Source organism: Lonchura striata, chromosome 31 (assembly GCF_050655825.1).
Source record: "Lonchura striata isolate lonStrDom1 chromosome 31, ASM5065582v1, whole genome shotgun sequence".
Lineage (NCBI taxonomy): Eukaryota > Metazoa > Chordata > Aves > Passeriformes > Estrildidae > Lonchura > Lonchura striata.
In genome coordinates, this window is record NC_140733.1 from 971,887 (window position 1) to 990,772 (window position 18,886).

An 18,886-nucleotide genomic window follows, 5' to 3' on the forward strand; every position below is an offset into this window, starting at 1 on the left:
TTCAGCTGCAGGAGGCTGATTGAAGCTGGATCTAAGGAAGCAGCTCTTTGCCACTGAGGGTGCTGAGGCACTGGCCCAGGCTGTGGATGCCCCATCCTTGGGAACAGGGCTCTGAGCACCATGCTCTGGGGGAACGTTGCTAAGCATGGAACCAAAGGCTCTCTAGCTCAATGGTCATGTCACAATCCATGTCCCATCTGGAACTGCCAGCACCCAGCAAGCAGCACAACACAACCGCTGGCCCTGGGCTCAGCACACGCTGCACGCTGCTCCTGCTGCTCCTGTCACCCTTCTTGTTCCTGCCCAGATACCTCATCTCTTCAGTCTCCAAAGCTGCCTAAGGCCTGGATTGTGCCATCCATCCCTGCAGGATGCTGGCATTTGTCCTGAGGAAGGTACGGTGCCATTCCATGGAGGTGGATCCCCCCAGCTGTCTGGGTGGGCTGGAGTTCTCGGCGGATGGGGTGGGACAGGGACCCCACTCTGAGGTTTTGCTACCTCTGCAGGCTGTGGCAGGCAGAGAGGACAAGATGGAGGTGGACACACAGGCTGATAAAGAGGAAAAGATGGAAGTGGACGGAGAAAAGACAGGAGAGGAAGAGATGGAGGTGGACACCCCAATTGATACGGAGGAGGAGATGGAGGTGGATGGAGAGCAGACTGGAGAGGAAGAGATGGAGGTGGATGTGGATGTGGAAGAGGAGATGGACTTGGACATGGAAGAGTACACCGAGGACATGGACATAGATGAAAAAGATGAAGAGGAGGCCATGGTCCTGGGATGAAGACCAATGCCAGCAGCAGGACAGGCATGTGGTCCCCACAGGCAGAGTGGGTTCCCTGCAGCCAGGCTGGGGCGGGGCTGGGCTGGGTGGTCTCTGCTCAGGCCCGTGGTACCCAGTGCATTGGATTCTGGTGGCCATGCCCAGCCTGTCCTGTGCTTGCTTTGGGCCACACAAGCCCCATGCCAGTGCCTAGGGCCCAGCCCCCAGACCCAGCCAGCCTCAGCTCTGGCAGCTGAGTCCTGCTGTGCTAGCCTTGGGACACACGGAAGAGCCCTCTGTGCCTGACTGCAGTGATCATGGCACCTGCTTTTCTTCCTGGAGTGATGGAGATCACGGACAGAGATGGCACCCTTTTGTACATAGTTTTTACAGTTTGTTGTTGCCTTTAGGATATAGGTTTTAGGGCGTTGTTTTGTCTTCTGTAAATACATTTCAGATATTGTTGTTAGATATGTTCTTAGGTATATACCTTCTATAAACTGTTGGTATTACAAATATTCTTACAAATCTAGATGTGTTCTGTGTTTTCATTGCTGTTCTTCTGTAAATAAACAACCGTGATTTTTCCCACCCCAGTTCTCTTTCCATTTGCTTCGGGCACAGGCAGTATTGGCCAAGTTGCGGTTTCCACTTGCTCCAGGTTCCCAGGGCTGGAGGTTCATGGGGGAGCTGGCACAGCCACCCCAGGAGTGGTTGTCCCACTCAGAGGGTCCCGCTGACAGAGGTCAATGTCTCCTTGCAGTCTCTCTGGACACACTGGGTAGCTGCAGGGGCAAATCCCAGTGTGCCCTGTCCCATGGGATCCCATGTTGGGACTCAATGTCCCAGCCAGGGTGAGCACTGCTTGTGGCCCTGGGCTCAGCATGGCAGGCCTGGTGCTCACACCAGTGCAGACTTCAAGCTGGCCATGCACAGCTCCGTGTTTCTCCCAAAAATATCACTGCTGCAGCACCTGGGGGTTCCCCAGTGCTTGGCTTTTTATCCCCACTGCATGGAGGATCACATGGCAGGGCAAAGGATGGATCCCATGTGGCATCCAAGCTGCCCTGATCCAGGCTGGGCACAGCCTGATGAACGATGAACACATCTCGCAGGGACATGGAAACTTCCCCTGAAAACCCAGTTCAGGGAGAGCCTGAGCTCTTTTGTGGCTCTAGGCAGGAAGATGCTCAGGATCTCCCAGAGAGGCTCAGCAGGCAGTAGGATTGTTCCTGCATCTCGCTCTGGAAATGCCAGGGGCTCAAGTGAGAGCTGTGGGAATGATTTAGAATGCACTGAGAGGGGCCACAGTCCTGCACGGCTCTTACATCAGGAGCAAAGAGCAGCCTGGAGGCTGGGGAAGGCTGGAGCTGTACCACTGTGTGCTCATCCCTCACCTTCATGGGGAGCTGCCCCCAGAGTTGCTATGTATCACTTTGATGGTTCTCCTGTTGGGTGTATTTTGGAGCAGCTGTTATCTGTGTATTTTTATGGTGATCCCGTGGAAAGCAGCCATTTGCCTGCCGTGATGAACTCAAAACTAATACTAATTCCTCATTCCCTTTGGTTTCATCTGGGCTATTTTAGTCTCTGTGTTTGATTGGTTTGCGTGGGTTTGTTTGCTTCTGGGTTTTGTCTGTTTTGGTTTGAGTTTTCTGTTTGCTTTTTCATAAGACTCAGGTGAAGTTGGCATAGCCAAACTCAAGAGAATGTACACCAGGCTTGACTTTCCAGAAAGTACTTTTGGCTGGGTTTAATTGAATCCTCCAGGCTCAGGATCACCAGTACATTGGCAGGTTTTGCTCTGCAACATCAGCTTGCCCAGACTCTGCTCGGTGTCTCACAAATGGAGAAGACAGTGGATATTGTGCCAAGCTTCCTTTCAAACAGCCAAACCTGCATCAGCATGACAGAAAAAAAGAAAAAAACAGAGACTATATTCACCAATTAGAGCAGAACCAGTGTCCCACCATCTTGCCCTCCACTGTTATTAATTTTGTACATTGAGAGGCAAATCTGGGCCTAAAGCTTCCGTCTCTCAGTTCCTGATGCCATTTGACTCCAGCCTGGACTCCCCCTGATCACACTGCCTGCGGTCCACGTGGGGCTGGGGATGCTCAGCCTAGAAAGAGGAGACCCTGGGGAGGCCTCACTGCAGCTCTGCGGCACTGCAAGGGTGCCACAAGAAAGACTGGGACAGAGTGTTCCACAGGGCCTGTGGCAACAGGACAAGGGGGGACGGCTTTCACCTGCAGGAGGCTGATTGAAGCTGGATCTAAGGAAGCTGCTCTTTGCCACTGAGGGTGCTGAGGCACTGGCCCAGGCTGTGGATGCTCCATCCTTGGGAACAGGGCTCTGAGCACCATGCTCTGGAGGAACGTTGCTAAGCATGGAACCAAAGGCTCTCTAGCTCAATGGTCATGTCACAATCCATGTCCCATCTGGAACTGCCAGCACCCAGCAAGCAGCACAACACAACCGCTGGCCCTGGGCTCATCACACGCTGCACGCTGCTCCTGCTGCTCCTGTCACCCTTCTTGTTCCTGCCCAGATAGCTCATCTCTTCAGTCTCCAAAGCTGCCTAAGGCCTGGATTGTGCCATCCATCCCTGCAGGATGCTGGCATTTGTCCTGAGGAAGGTACGGTGCCATTCCATGGAGGTGGATCCCCCCAGCTGTCCGGGTGGGCTGGAGTTCTCGGCGGATGGGGTGGGACAGGGACCCCACTCTGAGGTTTTGCTACCTCTGCAGGCTGTGGCAGGCAGAGAGGACAAGATGGAGGTGGACACACAGGCTGATAAAGAGGAAAAGATGGAAGTGGACGGAGAAAAGACAGGAGAGGAAGAGATGGAGGTGGACACCCCAATTGATACGGAGGAGGAGATGGAGGTGGATGGAGAGCAGACTGGAGAGGAAGAGATGGAGGTGGATGTGGATGTGGAAGAGGAGATGGACTTGGACATGGAAGAGTACACCGAGGACATGGACATAGATGAAAAAGATGAAGAGGAGGCCATGGTCCTGGGATGAAGACCAATGCCAGCAGCAGGACAGGCATGTGGTCCCCACAGGCAGAGTGGGTTCCCTGCAGCCAGGCTGGGGCGGGGCTGGGCTGGGTGGTCTCTGCTCAGGCCCGTGGTACCCAGTGCATTGGATTCTGGTGGCCATGCCCAGCCTGCCCTGTGCTTGCTTTGGGCCACACAAGCCCCATGCCAGTGCCTAGGGCCCAGCCCCCAGACCCAGCCAGCCTCAGCTCTGGCAGCTGAGTCCTGCTGTGCTAGCCTTGGGACACACGGAAGAGCCCTCTGTGCCTGACTGCAGTGATCATGGCACCTGCTTTTCTTCCTGGAGTGATGGAGATCACGGACAGAGATGGCACCCTTTTGTACATAGTTTTTACAGTTTGTTGTTGCCTTTAGGATATAGGTTTTAGGGCGTTGTTTTGTCTTCTGTAAATACATTTCAGATATTGTTGTTAGATATGTTCTTAGGTATATACCTTCTATAAACTGTTGTTATTACAAATATTCTTACAAATCTAGATGTGTTCTGTGTTTTCATTGCTGTTCTTCTGTAAATAAACAACCGTGATTTTTCCCACCCCAGTTCTCTTTCCATTTGCTTCGGGCACAGGCAGTATTGGCCAAGTTGCGGTTTCCACTTGCTCCAGGTTCCCAGGGCTGGAGGTTCATGGGGGAGCTGGCACAGCCACCCCAGGAGTGGTTGTCCCACTCAGAGGGTCCCGCTGACAGAGGTCAATGTCTCCTTGCAGTCTCTCTGGACACACTGGGTAGCTGCAGGGGCAAATCCCAGCGTGCCCTGTCCCATGGGATCCCATGTTGGGACTCAATGTCCCAGCCAGGGTGAGCACTGCTTGTGGCCCTGGGCTCAGCATGGCAGGCCTGGTGCTCACACCAGTGCAGACTTCAAGCTGGCCATGCACAGCTCCGTGTTTCTCCCAAAAATATCACTGCTGCAGCACCTGGGGGTTCCCCAGTGCTTGGCTTTTTATCCCCACTGCATGGAGGATCACATGGCAGGGCAAAGGATGGATCCCATGTGGCATCCAAGCTGCCCTGATCCAGGCTGGGCACAGCCTGATGAACGATGAACACATCTCGCAGGGACATGGAAACTTCCCCTGAAAACCCAGTTCAGGGAGAGCCTGAGCTCTTTTGTGGCTCTAGGCAGGAAGATGCTCAGGATCTCCCAGAGAGGCTCAGCAGGCAGTAGGATTGTTCCTGCATCTCGCTCTGGAAATGCCAGGGGCTCAAGTGAGAGCTGTGGGAATGATTTAGAATGCACTGAGAGGGGCCACAGTCCTGCACGGCTCTTACATCAGGAGCAAAGAGCAGCCTGGAGGCTGGGGAAGGCTGGAGCTGTACCACTGTGTGCTCATCCCTCACCTTCATGGGGAGCTGCCCCCAGAGTTGCTATGTATCACTTTGATGGTTCTCCTGTTGGGTGTATTTTGGAGCAGCTGTTATCTGTGTATTTTTATGGTGATCCCGTGGAAAGCAGCCATTTGCCTGCCGTGATGAACTCAAAACTAATACTAATTCCTCATTCCCTTTGGTTTCATCTGGGCTATTTTAGTCTCTGTGTTTGATTGGTTTGCGTGGGTTTGTTTGCTTCTGGGTTTTGTCTATTTTGGTTTGAGTTTTCTGTTTGCTTTTTCATAAGACTCAGGTGAAGTTGGCATAGCCAAACTCAAGAGAATGTACACCAGGCTTGACTTTCCAGAAAGTACTTTTGGCTGGGTTTAATTGAATCCTCCAGGCTCAGGATCACCAGTACATTGGCAGGTTTTGCTCTGCAACATCAGCTTGCCCAGACTCTGCTCGGTGTCTCACAAATGGAGAAGACAGTGGATATTGTGCCAAGCTTCCTTTCAAACAGCCAAACCTGCATCAGCATGACAGAAAAAAAGAAAAAAACAGAGACTATATTCACCAATTAGAGCAGAACCAGTGTCCCACCATCTTGCCCTCCACTGTTATTAATTTTGTACATTGAGAGGCAAATCTGGGCCTAAAGCTTCCGTCTCTCAGTTCCTGATGCCATTTGACTCCAGCCTGGACTCCCCCTGATCACACTGCCTGCGGTCCACGTGGGGCTGGGGATGCTCAGCCTGGAAAGAGGAGACCCTGGAGAGGCCTCACTGCAGCTCTGCGGCACTGCAAGGGTGCCACAAGAAAGACTGGGACAGAGTGTTCCACAGGGCCTGTGGCAACAGGACAAGGGGGGACGGCTTTCAGCTGCAGGAGGCTGATTGAAGCTGGATCTAAGGAAGCTGCTCTTTGCCACTGAGGGTGCTGAGGCACTGGCCCAGGCTGTGGATGCTCCATCCTTGGGAACAGGGCTCTGAGCACCATGCTCTGGGGGAACGTTGCTAAGCATGGAACCAAAGGCTCTCTAGCTCAATGGTCATGTCACAATCCATGTCCCATCTGGAACTGCCAGCACCCAGCAAGCAGCACAACACAACCGCTGGCCCTGGGCTCAGCACACGCTGCACGCTGCTCCTGCTGCTCCTGTCACCCTTCTTGTTCCTGCCCAGATAGCTCATCTCTTCAGTCTCCAAAGCTGCCTAAGGCCTGGATTGTGCCATCCATCCCTGCAGGATGCTGGCATTTGTCCTGAGGAAGGTACGGTGCCATTCCATGGAGGTGGATCCCCCCAGCTGTCCGGGTGGGCTGGAGTTCTCGGCGGATGGGGTGGGACAGGGACCCCACTCTGAGGTTTTGCTACCTCTGCAGGCTGTGGCAGGCAGAGAGGACAAGATGGAGGTGGACACACAGGCTGATAAAGAGGAAAAGATGGAAGTGGACGGAGAAAAGACAGGAGAGGAAGAGATGGAGGTGGACACCCCAATTGATACGGAGGAGGAGATGGAGGTGGATGGAGAGCAGACTGGAGAGGAAGAGATGGAGGTGGATGTGGATGTGGAAGAGGAGATGGACTTGGACATGGAAGAGTACACCGAGGACATGGACATAGATGAAAAAGATGAAGAGGAGGCCATGGTCCTGGGATGAAGACCAATGCCAGCAGCAGGACAGGCATGTGGTCCCCACAGGCAGAGTGGGTTCCCTGCAGCCAGGCTGGGGCGGGGCTGGGCTGGGTGGTCTCTGCTCAGGCCCGTGGTACCCAGTGCATTGGATTCTGGTGGCCATGCCCAGCCTGCCCTGTGCTTGCTTTGGGCCACACAAGCCCCATGCCAGTGCCTAGGGCCCAGCCCCCAGACCCAGCCAGCCTCAGCTCTGGCAGCTGAGTCCTGCTGTGCTAGCCTTGGGACACACGGAAGAGCCCTCTGTGCCTGACTGCAGTGATCATGGCACCTGCTTTTCTTCCTGGAGTGATGGAGATCACGGACAGAGATGGCACCCTTTTGTACATAGTTTTTACAGTTTGTTGTTGCCTTTAGGATATAGGTTTTAGGGCGTTGTTTTGTCTTCTGTAAATACATTTCAGATATTGTTGTTAGATATGTTCTTAGGTATATACCTTCTATAAACTGTTGTTATTACAAATATTCTTACAAATCTAGATGTGTTCTGTGTTTTCATTGCTGTTCTTCTGTAAATAAACAACCGTGATTTTTCCCACCCCAGTTCTCTTTCCATTTGCTTCGGGCACAGGCAGTATTGGCCAAGTTGCGGTTTCCACTTGCTCCAGGTTCCCAGGGCTGGAGGTTCATGGGGGAGCTGGCACAGCCACCCCAGGAGTGGTTGTCCCACTCAGAGGGTCCCGCTGACAGAGGTCAATGTCTCCTTGCAGTCTCTCTGGACACACTGGGTAGCTGCAGGGGCAAATCCCAGCGTGCCCTGTCCCATGGGATCCCATGTTGGGACTCAATGTCCCAGCCAGGGTGAGCACTGCTTGTGGCCCTGGGCTCAGCATGGCAGGCCTGGTGCTCACACCAGTGCAGACTTCAAGCTGGCCATGCACAGCTCCGTGTTTCTCCCAAAAATATCACTGCTGCAGCACCTGGGGGTTCCCCAGTGCTTGGCTTTTTATCCCCACTGCATGGAGGATCACATGGCAGGGCAAAGGATGGATCCCATGTGGCATCCAAGCTGCCCTGATCCAGGCTGGGCACAGCCTGATGAACGATGAACACATCTCGCAGGGACATGGAAACTTCCCCTGAAAACCCAGTTCAGGGAGAGCCTGAGCTCTTTTGTGGCTCTAGGCAGGAAGATGCTCAGGATCTCCCAGAGAGGCTCAGCAGGCAGTAGGATTGTTCCTGCATCTCGCTCTGGAAATGCCAGGGGCTCAAGTGAGAGCTGTGGGAATGATTTAGAATGCACTGAGAGGGGCCACAGTCCTGCACGGCTCTTACATCAGGAGCAAAGAGCAGCCTGGAGGCTGGGGAAGGCTGGAGCTGTACCACTGTGTGCTCATCCCTCACCTTCATGGGGAGCTGCCCCCAGAGTTGCTAAGTATGACTTTGATGGTTCTCCCGTTGGGTGTATTTTGGAGCAGCTGTTATCTGTGTATTTTTATGGTGATCCCGTGGAAAGCAGCCATTTGCCTGCCGTGATGAACTCAAAACTAATACTAATTCCTCATTCCCTTTGGTTTCATCTGGGCTATTTTAGTCTCTGTGTTTGATTGGTTTGCGTGGGTTTGTTTGCTTCTGGGTTTTGTCTGTTTTGGTTTGAGTTTTCTGTTTGCTTTTTCATAAGACTCAGGTGAAGTTGGCATAGCCAAAGTCAAGAGAATGTACACCAGGCTTGACTTTCCAGAAAGTACTTTTGGCTGGGTTTAATTGAATCCTCCAGGCTCAGGATCACCAGTACATTGGCAGGTTTTGCTCTGCAACATCAGCTTGCCCAGACTCTGCTCGGTGTCTCACAAATGGAGAAGACAGTGGATATTGTGCCAAGCTTCCTTTCAAACAGCCAAACCTGCATCAGCATGACAGAAAAAAAGAAAAAAACAGAGACTATATTCACCAATTAGAGCAGAACCAGTGTCCCACCATCTTGCCCTCCACTGTTATTAATTTTGTACATTGAGAGGCAAAGCTGGGCCTAAAGCTTCCATCTCTCAGTTCCTGATGCCATTTGACTCCAGCCTGGACTCCCCCTGATCACACTGCCTGCTGTCCACGTGGGGCTGGGGATGCTCAGCCTGGAAAGAGGAGACCCTGGGGAGGCCTCACTGCAGCTCTGCAGCACTGCAAGGGTGCCACAAGAAAGACTGGGACAGAGTGTTCCACAGGGCCTGTGGCAACAGGACAAGGGGGGACGGCTTTCAGCTGCAGGAGGCTGATTGAAGCTGGATCTAAGGAAGCAGCTCTTTGCCACTGAGGGTGCTGAGGCACTGGCCCAGGCTGTGGATGCCCCATCCTTGGGAACAGGGCTCTGAGCACCATGCTCTGGGGGAACGTTGCTAAGCATGGAACCAAAGGCTCTCTAGCTCAATGGTCATGTCACAATCCATGTCCCATCTGGAACTGCCAGCACCCAGCAAGCAGCACAACACAACCGCTGGCCCTGGGCTCAGCACACGCTGCACGCTGCTCCTGCTGCTCCTGTCACCCTTCTTGTTCCTGCCCAGATAGCTCATCTCTTCAGTCTCCAAAGCTGCCTAAGGCCTGGATTGTGCCATCCATCCCTGCAGGATGCTGGCATTTGTCCTGAGGAAGGTACGGTGCCATTCCATGGAGGTGGATCCCCCCAGCTGTCCGGGTGGGCTGGAGTTCTCGGCGGATGGGGTGGGACAGGGACCCCACTCTGAGGTTTTGCTACCTCTGCAGGCTGTGGCAGGCAGAGAGGACAAGATGGAGGTGGACACACAGGCTGATAAAGAGGAAAAGATGGAAGTGGACGGAGAAAAGACAGGAGAGGAAGAGATGGAGGTGGACACCCCAATTGATACGGAGGAGGAGATGGAGGTGGATGGAGAGCAGACTGGAGAGGAAGAGATGGAGGTGGATGTGGATGTGGAAGAGGAGATGGACTTGGACATGGAAGAGTACACCGAGGACATGGACATAGATGAAAAAGATGAAGAGGAGGCCATGGTCCTGGGATGAAGACCAATGCCAGCAGCAGGACAGGCATGTGGTCCCCACAGGCAGAGTGGGTTCCCTGCAGCCAGGCTGGGGCGGGGCTGGGCTGGGTGGTCTCTGCTCAGGCCCGTGGTACCCAGTGCATTGGATTCTGGTGGCCATGCCCAGACTGTCCTGTGCTTGCTTTGGGCCACACAAGCCCCATGCCAGTGCCTAGGGCCCAGCCCCCAGACCCAGCCAGCCTCAGCTCTGGCAGCTGAGTCCTGCTGTGCTAGCCTTGGGACACACGGAAGAGCCCTCTGTGCCTGACTGCAGTGATCATGGCACCTGCTTTTCTTCCTGGAGTGATGGAGATCACGGACAGAGATGGCACCCTTTTGTACATAGTTTTTACAGTTTGTTGTTGCCTTTAGGATATAGGTTTTAGGGCGTTGTTTTGTCTTCTGTAAATACATTTCAGATATTGTTGTTAGATATGTTCTTAGGTATATACCTTCTATAAACTGTTGGTATTACAAATATTCTTACAAATCTAGATGTGTTCTGTGTTTTCATTGCTGTTCTTCTGTAAATAAACAACCGTGATTTTTCCCACCCCAGTTCTCTTTCCATTTGCTTCGGGCACAGGCAGTATTGGCCAAGTTGCGGTTTCCACTTGCTCCAGGTTCCCAGGGCTGGAGGTTCATGGGGGAGCTGGCACAGCCACCCCAGGAGTGGTTGTCCCACTCAGAGGGTCCCGCTGACAGAGGTCAATGTCTCCTTGCAGTCTCTCTGGACACACTGGGTAGCTGCAGGGGCAAATCCCAGTGTGCCCTGTCCCATGGGATCCCATGTTGGGACTCAATGTCCCAGCCAGGGTGAGCACTGCTTGTGGCCCTGGGCTCAGCATGGCAGGCCTGGTGCTCACACCAGTGCAGACTTCAAGCTGGCCATGCACAGCTCCGTGTTTCTCCCAAAAATATCACTGCTGCAGCACCTGGGGGTTCCCCAGTGCTTGGCTTTTTATCCCCACTGCATGGAGGATCACATGGCAGGGCAAAGGATGGATCCCATGTGGCATCCAAGCTGCCCTGATCCAGGCTGGGCACAGCCTGATGAACGATGAACACATCTCGCAGGGACATGGAAACTTCCCCTGAAAACCCAGTTCAGGGAGAGCCTGAGCTCTTTTGTGGCTCTAGGCAGGAAGATGCTCAGGATCTCCCAGAGAGGCTCAGCAGGCAGTAGGATTGTTCCTGCATCTCGCTCTGGAAATGCCAGGGGCTCAAGTGAGAGCTGTGGGAATGATTTAGAATGCACTGAGAGGGGCCACAGTCCTGCACGGCTCTTACATCAGGAGCAAAGAGCAGCCTGGAGGCTGGGGAAGGCTGGAGCTGTACCACTGTGTGCTCATCCCTCACCTTCATGGGGAGCTGCCCCCAGAGTTGCTAAGTATGACTTTGATGGTTCTCCCGTTGGGTGTATTTTGGAGCAGCTGTTATCTGTGTATTTTTATGGTGATCCCGTGGAAAGCAGCCATTTGCCTGCCGTGATGAACTCAAAACTAATACTAATTCCTCATTCCCTTTGGTTTCATCTGGGCTATTTTAGTCTCTGTGTTTGATTGGTTTGCGTGGGTTTGTTTGCTTCTGGGTTTTGTCTGTTTTGGTTTGAGTTTTCTGTTTGCTTTTTCATAAGACTCAGGTGAAGTTGGCATAGCCAAAGTCAAGAGAATGTACACCAGGCTTGACTTTCCAGAAAGTACTTTTGGCTGGGTTTAATTGAATCCTCCAGGCTCAGGATCACCAGTACATTGGCAGGTTTTGCTCTGCAACATCAGCTTGCCCAGACTCTGCTCGGTGTCTCACAAATGGAGAAGACAGTGGATATTGTGCCAAGCTTCCTTTCAAACAGCCAAACCTGCATCAGCATGACAGAAAAAAAGAAAAAAACAGAGACTATATTCACCAATTAGAGCAGAACCAGTGTCCCACCATCTTGCCCTCCACTGTTATTAATTTTGTACATTGAGAGGCAAAGCTGGGCCTAAAGCTTCCATCTCTCAGTTCCTGATGCCATTTGACTCCAGCCTGGACTCCCCCTGATCACACTGCCTGCTGTCCACGTGGGGCTGGGGATGCTCAGCCTGGAAAGAGGAGACCCTGGGGAGGCCTCACTGCAGCTCTGCAGCACTGCAAGGGTGCCACAAGAAAGACTGGGACAGAGTGTTCCACAGGGCCTGTGGCAACAGGACAAGGGGGGACGGCTTTCAGCTGCAGGAGGCTGATTGAAGCTGGATCTAAGGAAGCAGCTCTTTGCCACTGAGGGTGCTGAGGCACTGGCCCAGGCTGTGGATGCCCCATCCTTGGGAACAGGGCTCTGAGCACCATGCTCTGGGGGAACGTTGCTAAGCATGGAACCAAAGGCTCTCTAGCTCAATGGTCATGTCACAATCCATGTCCCATCTGGAACTGCCAGCACCCAGCAAGCAGCACAACACAACCGCTGGCCCTGGGCTCAGCACACGCTGCACGCTGCTCCTGCTGCTCCTGTCACCCTTCTTGTTCCTGCCCAGATACCTCATCTCTTCAGTCTCCAAAGCTGCCTAAGGCCTGGATTGTGCCATCCATCCCTGCAGGATGCTGGCATTTGTCCTGAGGAAGGTACGGTGCCATTCCATGGAGGTGGATCCCCCCAGCTGTCTGGGTGGGCTGGAGTTCTCGGCGGATGGGGTGGGACAGGGACCCCACTCTGAGGTTTTGCTACCTCTGCAGGCTGTGGCAGGCAGAGAGGACAAGATGGAGGTGGACACACAGGCTGATAAAGAGGAAAAGATGGAAGTGGACGGAGAAAAGACAGGAGAGGAAGAGATGGAGGTGGACACCCCAATTGATACGGAGGAGGAGATGGAGGTGGATGGAGAGCAGACTGGAGAGGAAGAGATGGAGGTGGATGTGGATGTGGAAGAGGAGATGGACTTGGACATGGAAGAGTACACCGAGGACATGGACATAGATGAAAAAGATGAAGAGGAGGCCATGGTCCTGGGATGAAGACCAATGCCAGCAGCAGGACAGGCATGTGGTCCCCACAGGCAGAGTGGGTTCCCTGCAGCCAGGCTGGGGCGGGGCTGGGCTGGGTGGTCTCTGCTCAGGCCCGTGGTACCCAGTGCATTGGATTCTGGTGGCCATGCCCAGACTGTCCTGTGCTTGCTTTGGGCCACACAAGCCCCATGCCAGTGCCTAGGGCCCAGCCCCCAGACCCAGCCAGCCTCAGCTCTGGCAGCTGAGTCCTGCTGTGCTAGCCTTGGGACACACGGAAGAGCCCTCTGTGCCTGACTGCAGTGATCATGGCACCTGCTTTTCTTCCTGGAGTGATGGAGATCACGGACAGAGATGGCACCCTTTTGTACATAGTTTTTACAGTTTGTTGTTGCCTTTAGGATATAGGTTTTAGGGCGTTGTTTTGTCTTCTGTAAATACATTTCAGATATTGTTGTTAGATATGTTCTTAGGTATATACCTTCTATAAACTGTTGGTATTACAAATATTCTTACAAATCTAGATGTGTTCTGTGTTTTCATTGCTGTTCTTCTGTAAATAAACAACCGTGATTTTTCCCACCCCAGTTCTCTTTCCATTTGCTTCGGGCACAGGCAGTATTGGCCAAGTTGCGGTTTCCACTTGCTCCAGGTTCCCAGGGCTGGAGGTTCATGGGGGAGCTGGCACAGCCACCCCAGGAGTGGTTGTCCCACTCAGAGGGTCCCGCTGACAGAGGTCAATGTCTCCTTGCAGTCTCTCTGGACACACTGGGTAGCTGCAGGGGCAAATCCCAGTGTGCCCTGTCCCATGGGATCCCATGTTGGGACTCAATGTCCCAGCCAGGGTGAGCACTGCTTGTGGCCCTGGGCTCAGCATGGCAGGCCTGGTGCTCACACCAGTGCAGACTTCAAGCTGGCCATGCACAGCTCCGTGTTTCTCCCAAAAATATCACTGCTGCAGCACCTGGGGGTTCCCCAGTGCTTGGCTTTTTATCCCCACTGCATGGAGGATCACATGGCAGGGCAAAGGATGGATCCCATGTGGCATCCAAGCTGCCCTGATCCAGGCTGGGCACAGCCTGATGAACGATGAACACATCTCGCAGGGACATGGAAACTTCCCCTGAAAACCCAGTTCAGGGAGAGCCTGAGCTCTTTTGTGGCTCTAGGCAGGAAGATGCTCAGGATCTCCCAGAGAGGCTCAGCAGGCAGTAGGATTGTTCCTGCATCTCGCTCTGGAAATGCCAGGGGCTCAAGTGAGAGCTGTGGGAATGATTTAGAATGCACTGAGAGGGGCCACAGTCCTGCACGGCTCTTACATCAGGAGCAAAGAGCAGCCTGGAGGCTGGGGAAGGCTGGAGCTGTACCACTGTGTGCTCATCCCTCACCTTCATGGGGAGCTGCCCCCAGAGTTGCTATGTATCACTTTGATGGTTCTCCTGTTGGGTGTATTTTGGAGCAGCTGTTATCTGTGTATTTTTATGGTGATCCCGTGGAAAGCAGCCATTTGCCTGCCGTGATGAACTCAAAACTAATACTAATTCCTCATTCCCTTTGGTTTCATCTGGGCTATTTTAGTCTCTGTGTTTGATTGGTTTGCGTGGGTTTGTTTGCTTCTGGGTTTTGTCTGTTTTGGTTTGAGTTTTCTGTTTGCTTTTTCATAAGACTCAGGTGAAGTTGGCATAGCCAAACTCAAGAGAATGTACACCAGGCTTGACTTTCCAGAAAGTACTTTTGGCTGGGTTTAATTGAATCCTCCAGGCTCAGGATCACCAGTACATTGGCAGGTTTTGCTCTGCAACATCAGCTTGCCCAGACTCTGCTCGGTGTCTCACAAATGGAGAAGACAGTGGATATTGTGCCAAGCTTCCTTTCAAACAGCCAAACCTGCATCAGCATGACAGAAAAAAAGAAAAAAACAGAGACTATATTCACCAATTAGAGCAGAACCAGTGTCCCACCATCTTGCCCTCCACTGTTATTAATTTTGTACATTGAGAGGCAAATCTGGGCCTAAAGCTTCCGTCTCTCAGTTCCTGATGCCATTTGACTCCAGCCTGGACTCCCCCTGATCACACTGCCTGCGGTCCACGTGGGGCTGGGGATGCTCAGCCTAGAAAGAGGAGACCCTGGGGAGGCCTCACTGCAGCTCTGCGGCACTGCAAGGGTGCCACAAGAAAGACTGGGACAGAGTGTTCCACAGGGCCTGTGGCAACAGGACAAGGGGGGACGGCTTTCAGCTGCAGGAGGCTGATTGAAGCTGGATCTAAGGAAGCTGCTCTTTGCCACTGAGGGTGCTGAGGCACTGGCCCAGGCTGTGGATGCTCCATCCTTGGGAACAGGGCTCTGAGCACCATGCTCTGGAGGAACGTTGCTAAGCATGGAACCAAAGGCTCTCTAGCTCAATGGTCATGTCACAATCCATGTCCCATCTGGAACTGCCAGCACCCAGCAAGCAGCACAACACAACCGCTGGCCCTGGGCTCATCACACGCTGCACGCTGCTCCTGCTGCTCCTGTCACCCTTCTTGTTCCTGCCCAGATAGCTCATCTCTTCAGTCTCCAAAGCTGCCTAAGGCCTGGATTGTGCCATCCATCCCTGCAGGATGCTGGCATTTGTCCTGAGGAAGGTACGGTGCCATTCCATGGAGGTGGATCCCCCCAGCTGTCTGGGTGGGCTGGAGTTCTCGGCGGATGGGGTGGGACAGGGACCCCACTCTGAGGTTTTGCTACCTCTGCAGGCTGTGGCAGGCAGAGAAGACAAGATGGAGGTGGACACACAGGCTGATAAAGAGGAAAAGATGGAAGTGGACGGAGAAAAGACAGGAGAGGAAGAGATGGAGGTGGACACCCCAATTGATACGGAGGAGGAGATGGAGGTGGATGGAGAGCAGACTGGAGAGGAAGAGATGGAGGTGGATGTGGATGTGGAAGAGGAGATGGACTTGGACATGGAAGAGTACACCGAGGACATGGACATAGATGAAAAAGATGAAGAGGAGGCCATGGTCCTGGGATGAAGACCAATGCCAGCAGCAGGACAGGCATGTGGTCCCCACAGGCAGAGTGGGTTCCCTGCAGCCAGGCTGGGGCGGGGCTGGGCTGGGTGGTCTCTGCTCAGGCCTGTGGTACCCAGTGCATTGGATTCTGGTGGCCATGCCCAGCCTGTCCTGTGCTTGCTTTGGGCCACACAAGCCCCATGCCAGTGCCTAGGGCCCAGCCCCCAGACCCAGCCAGCCTCAGCTCTGGCAGCTGAGTCCTGCTGTGCTAGCCTTGGGACACACGGAAGAGCCCTCTGTGCCTGACTGCAGTGACCATGGCACCTGCTTTTCTTCCTGGAGTGATGGAGATCACGGACAGAGATGGCACCCTTTTGTACATAGTTTTTACAGTTTGTTGTTGCCTTTAGGATATAGGTTTTAGGGCGTTGTTTTGTCTTCTGTAAATACATTTCAGATATTGTTGTTAGATATGTTCTTAGGTATATACCTTCTATAAACTGTTGGTATTACAAATATTCTTACAAATCTAGATGTGTTCTGTGTTTTCATTGCTGTTCTTCTGTAAATAAACAACCGTGATTTTTCCCACCCCAGTTCTCTTTCCATTTGCTTCGGGCACAGGCAGTATTGGCCAAGTTGCGGTTTCCACTTGCTCCAGGTTCCCAGGGCTGGAGGTTCATGGGGGAGCTGGCACAGCCACCCCATGAGGGCTTCTGGGTCTCTGACCACTCTGCTTGTCAGAGAGCCGAGTCCTCGAAAGCCGGATAGCGTAATGAAATCTTCCTCTATGAAAGCGGGACGACTCACAGGCGGCTTTAATTCCAGGAGGGTTTATTGAGGAACAGCAATTCAGGGAGCGAAGGGAAACAACCTCTCCGGGAGGGTGCTCGCTCTGAGAGCGCCGAACAGGGGGCGGAATCGGGATTATAACTGGGACAAGAGAGGGAGGGTCCAGGCATGAAGCGTTCAGTGAAGGAAGGCTTCGGGGGCAGAGTCAGGGTCGAGTGGCAGGGTTATAACCAATGAGGGTAAGGGGAAAGAGCGGCTTCAGGGAAGGAACCAATGGAGGTATAAAGAACAAAGAATTTTCTAGCACCAAGGGATGACAGACATACTGATTGATAACAGGGGAGGCGGGGAACTACACACCTGTCACCTCCCAGGGTAATTCGGGGGGACAGTTTCCCAAGTCCCCTCCCACATCTCCCCCGTTCTTGTTAATTAAATAAATATTTGCCAAAGTCTTGGTAAGCGTCTTTTTGAAGATGGTTAAGGCAACTGAAATGAGAAGGACAATTATGAAAATCCAAAAGAGTCCTTTTAAAATGGAGGCTGCCCACCCGGGAATGCCCCACTGCATCAATAGTTTGTGGACGGGGTCCACAGCCGAAGTTTCCGTTTTGATGTCCTGTACTTCGGTCCGGATCCGCTGGATGTTGGCTTGGATGGAAGTGCTCCGTGATGTTAAATTGAAGCAACACAATCCTTCGAAGTCCTCGCAGCTGTGGCCATGGGCGAGCAGCAGGAAATCAATAGCCGCTCTGTTTTGTAATGTGGCTTGCCTGGTGGTTTGCTGGTCTGCCAGAAGATCGGAGAGGGCGGCAGACGAGGCGTTGGCATGCTTGCTTATCCAACACTCCAGGTGAGAAAGCTCACCGAGGGCCTTAGCTGCTGCATACCATGGTAAAAAGATGGATACAGCGACCCTCTTTGTTTTTCCCCAATCGTAAATTTCGGAGTCACAATTTTCGTCGAATTGAGCATATGATCTTTTGGTGCGTGCCAATTGTCTTTCTTTTTTCCAATCTAGAATTTGAGTTCTGTTTGGAGTGAGGGTAGCAAGCTTGCCAAGGCTGCATGGGCCTCCCTGGAGCCGAGATGGAATTCCCGACCATACTCTGTCCCCACAGATAAGAAACATCCCCCTGGGCAATGTCTTGGGATGAGTGGATGAAACCGAAATCACCTGGCTAGTATAATTGCACCAGGTTTGGCTGTTATATTTTTTACTGATAGGTGTTACATCTTTCCGGTATGTGTTTTTGGCCAAGTCAATTCCGTGCCAATTTTGACTTGGCCTTCTATAATAGAATTTGACACAATACCTAGCTGTGGAGGACCCCAGTAAGTCCAATTCTTGGGGTTCCTCTTTGCTGTTAGGCAAAATTTTGGTCCACTCATCCCAAGTATCGACCGGGTTAGGCCTCCTACCCGTGGTTCGGAGCAGGTCGGAATTGGATACCGGCCAATCATCAGCTACCAAGGGGACCCCTACCAGGCAAGTGGACAGGGGATTGTCCACGTTGCCCATGGCCAGACATAGGTTATCCTGCTGCAAGGACTTTGCCAGCGTGATCCAGACGTTTTCTTTCGGCTGTGGTACCACCCAGCCATCTGCTACATGCAGCCACAGGAGGATGGAAAGCGTGGCTGCAACCAGCTGGGCGCAGTGGGACATCTTCTGTTGTTTCTTTTGGGTGAATGATGTTCTGGCAGCCATCCTAGTACTAAAATTAAACAAAACAATATTACCAACATACATTTGGTTCCCTCCCCTCCCCCAGCTCCCCCTTTTGGGTTAAAATAAAAATAAATTTCAGGACGGAGGGGTAAAGGGTTGACGGGTTAGGTATGAGGGTAGAGGGAACGGCACAGGAGGGGATGGGGTGGCGGAAGTTGTTAAGTCTTGCAGAGGTAGGTATGTCCTTGTGATGAGGACCCGGGAGACGATGTTGGGTGGTCTTCCGGTCCTCTTCTTTTTTCTCCGTCGCCACGCCACTGCATTATCTGGTGGTGATTGTGATGGGGTCGCTGGGTTGCTCCTCGCTGGGGGGTCCGTGGTAGTGCTCTCCAGGTACGGTTTGACGTATTTTCCAGGAATCCATTTGGGACCCTGGGCTGTGGAAACACAAGCGTACCCTCTCCCCCACGTTATCAGAGGGTACGGCCCTGAGATGATTTTTGATTCTGGGTCTCTGATGAGGACTGGCGGACGCTCTTTTAAAATTGCCCTGGTGTTATTGCAAAAGTGTCTGAGTGCAGGGGGATTCGGCTCCCGGTCAGAACAATTTAAGAAATT

General features: G+C 52.8%; 1 protein-coding gene across 1 annotated transcript; it reads right to left on the reverse strand.

The window, feature by feature from the left end:
* Positions 1 to 16,715: 16,715 nt before the first annotated feature.
* On the reverse strand, positions 16,716 to 18,349 carry LOC146764720 (uncharacterized). The gene has a single exon (XM_085563682.1). The coding sequence runs from the start codon at positions 18,347 to 18,349 to the stop codon at positions 16,949 to 16,951; it is 1,401 nt and encodes a 466-aa protein (XP_085419808.1). The 3' UTR covers positions 16,716 to 16,948.
* Between the last annotated feature and the right edge of the window lie 537 nt (positions 18,350 to 18,886).

Bases quoted from the DNA above. Each gene is read 5' to 3' on its own strand.
- LOC146764720 (XM_085563682.1), bottom strand. From the start codon at position 18,349: ATGTATGTTGGTAATATTGTTTTGTTTAATTTTAGTACTAGGATGGCT.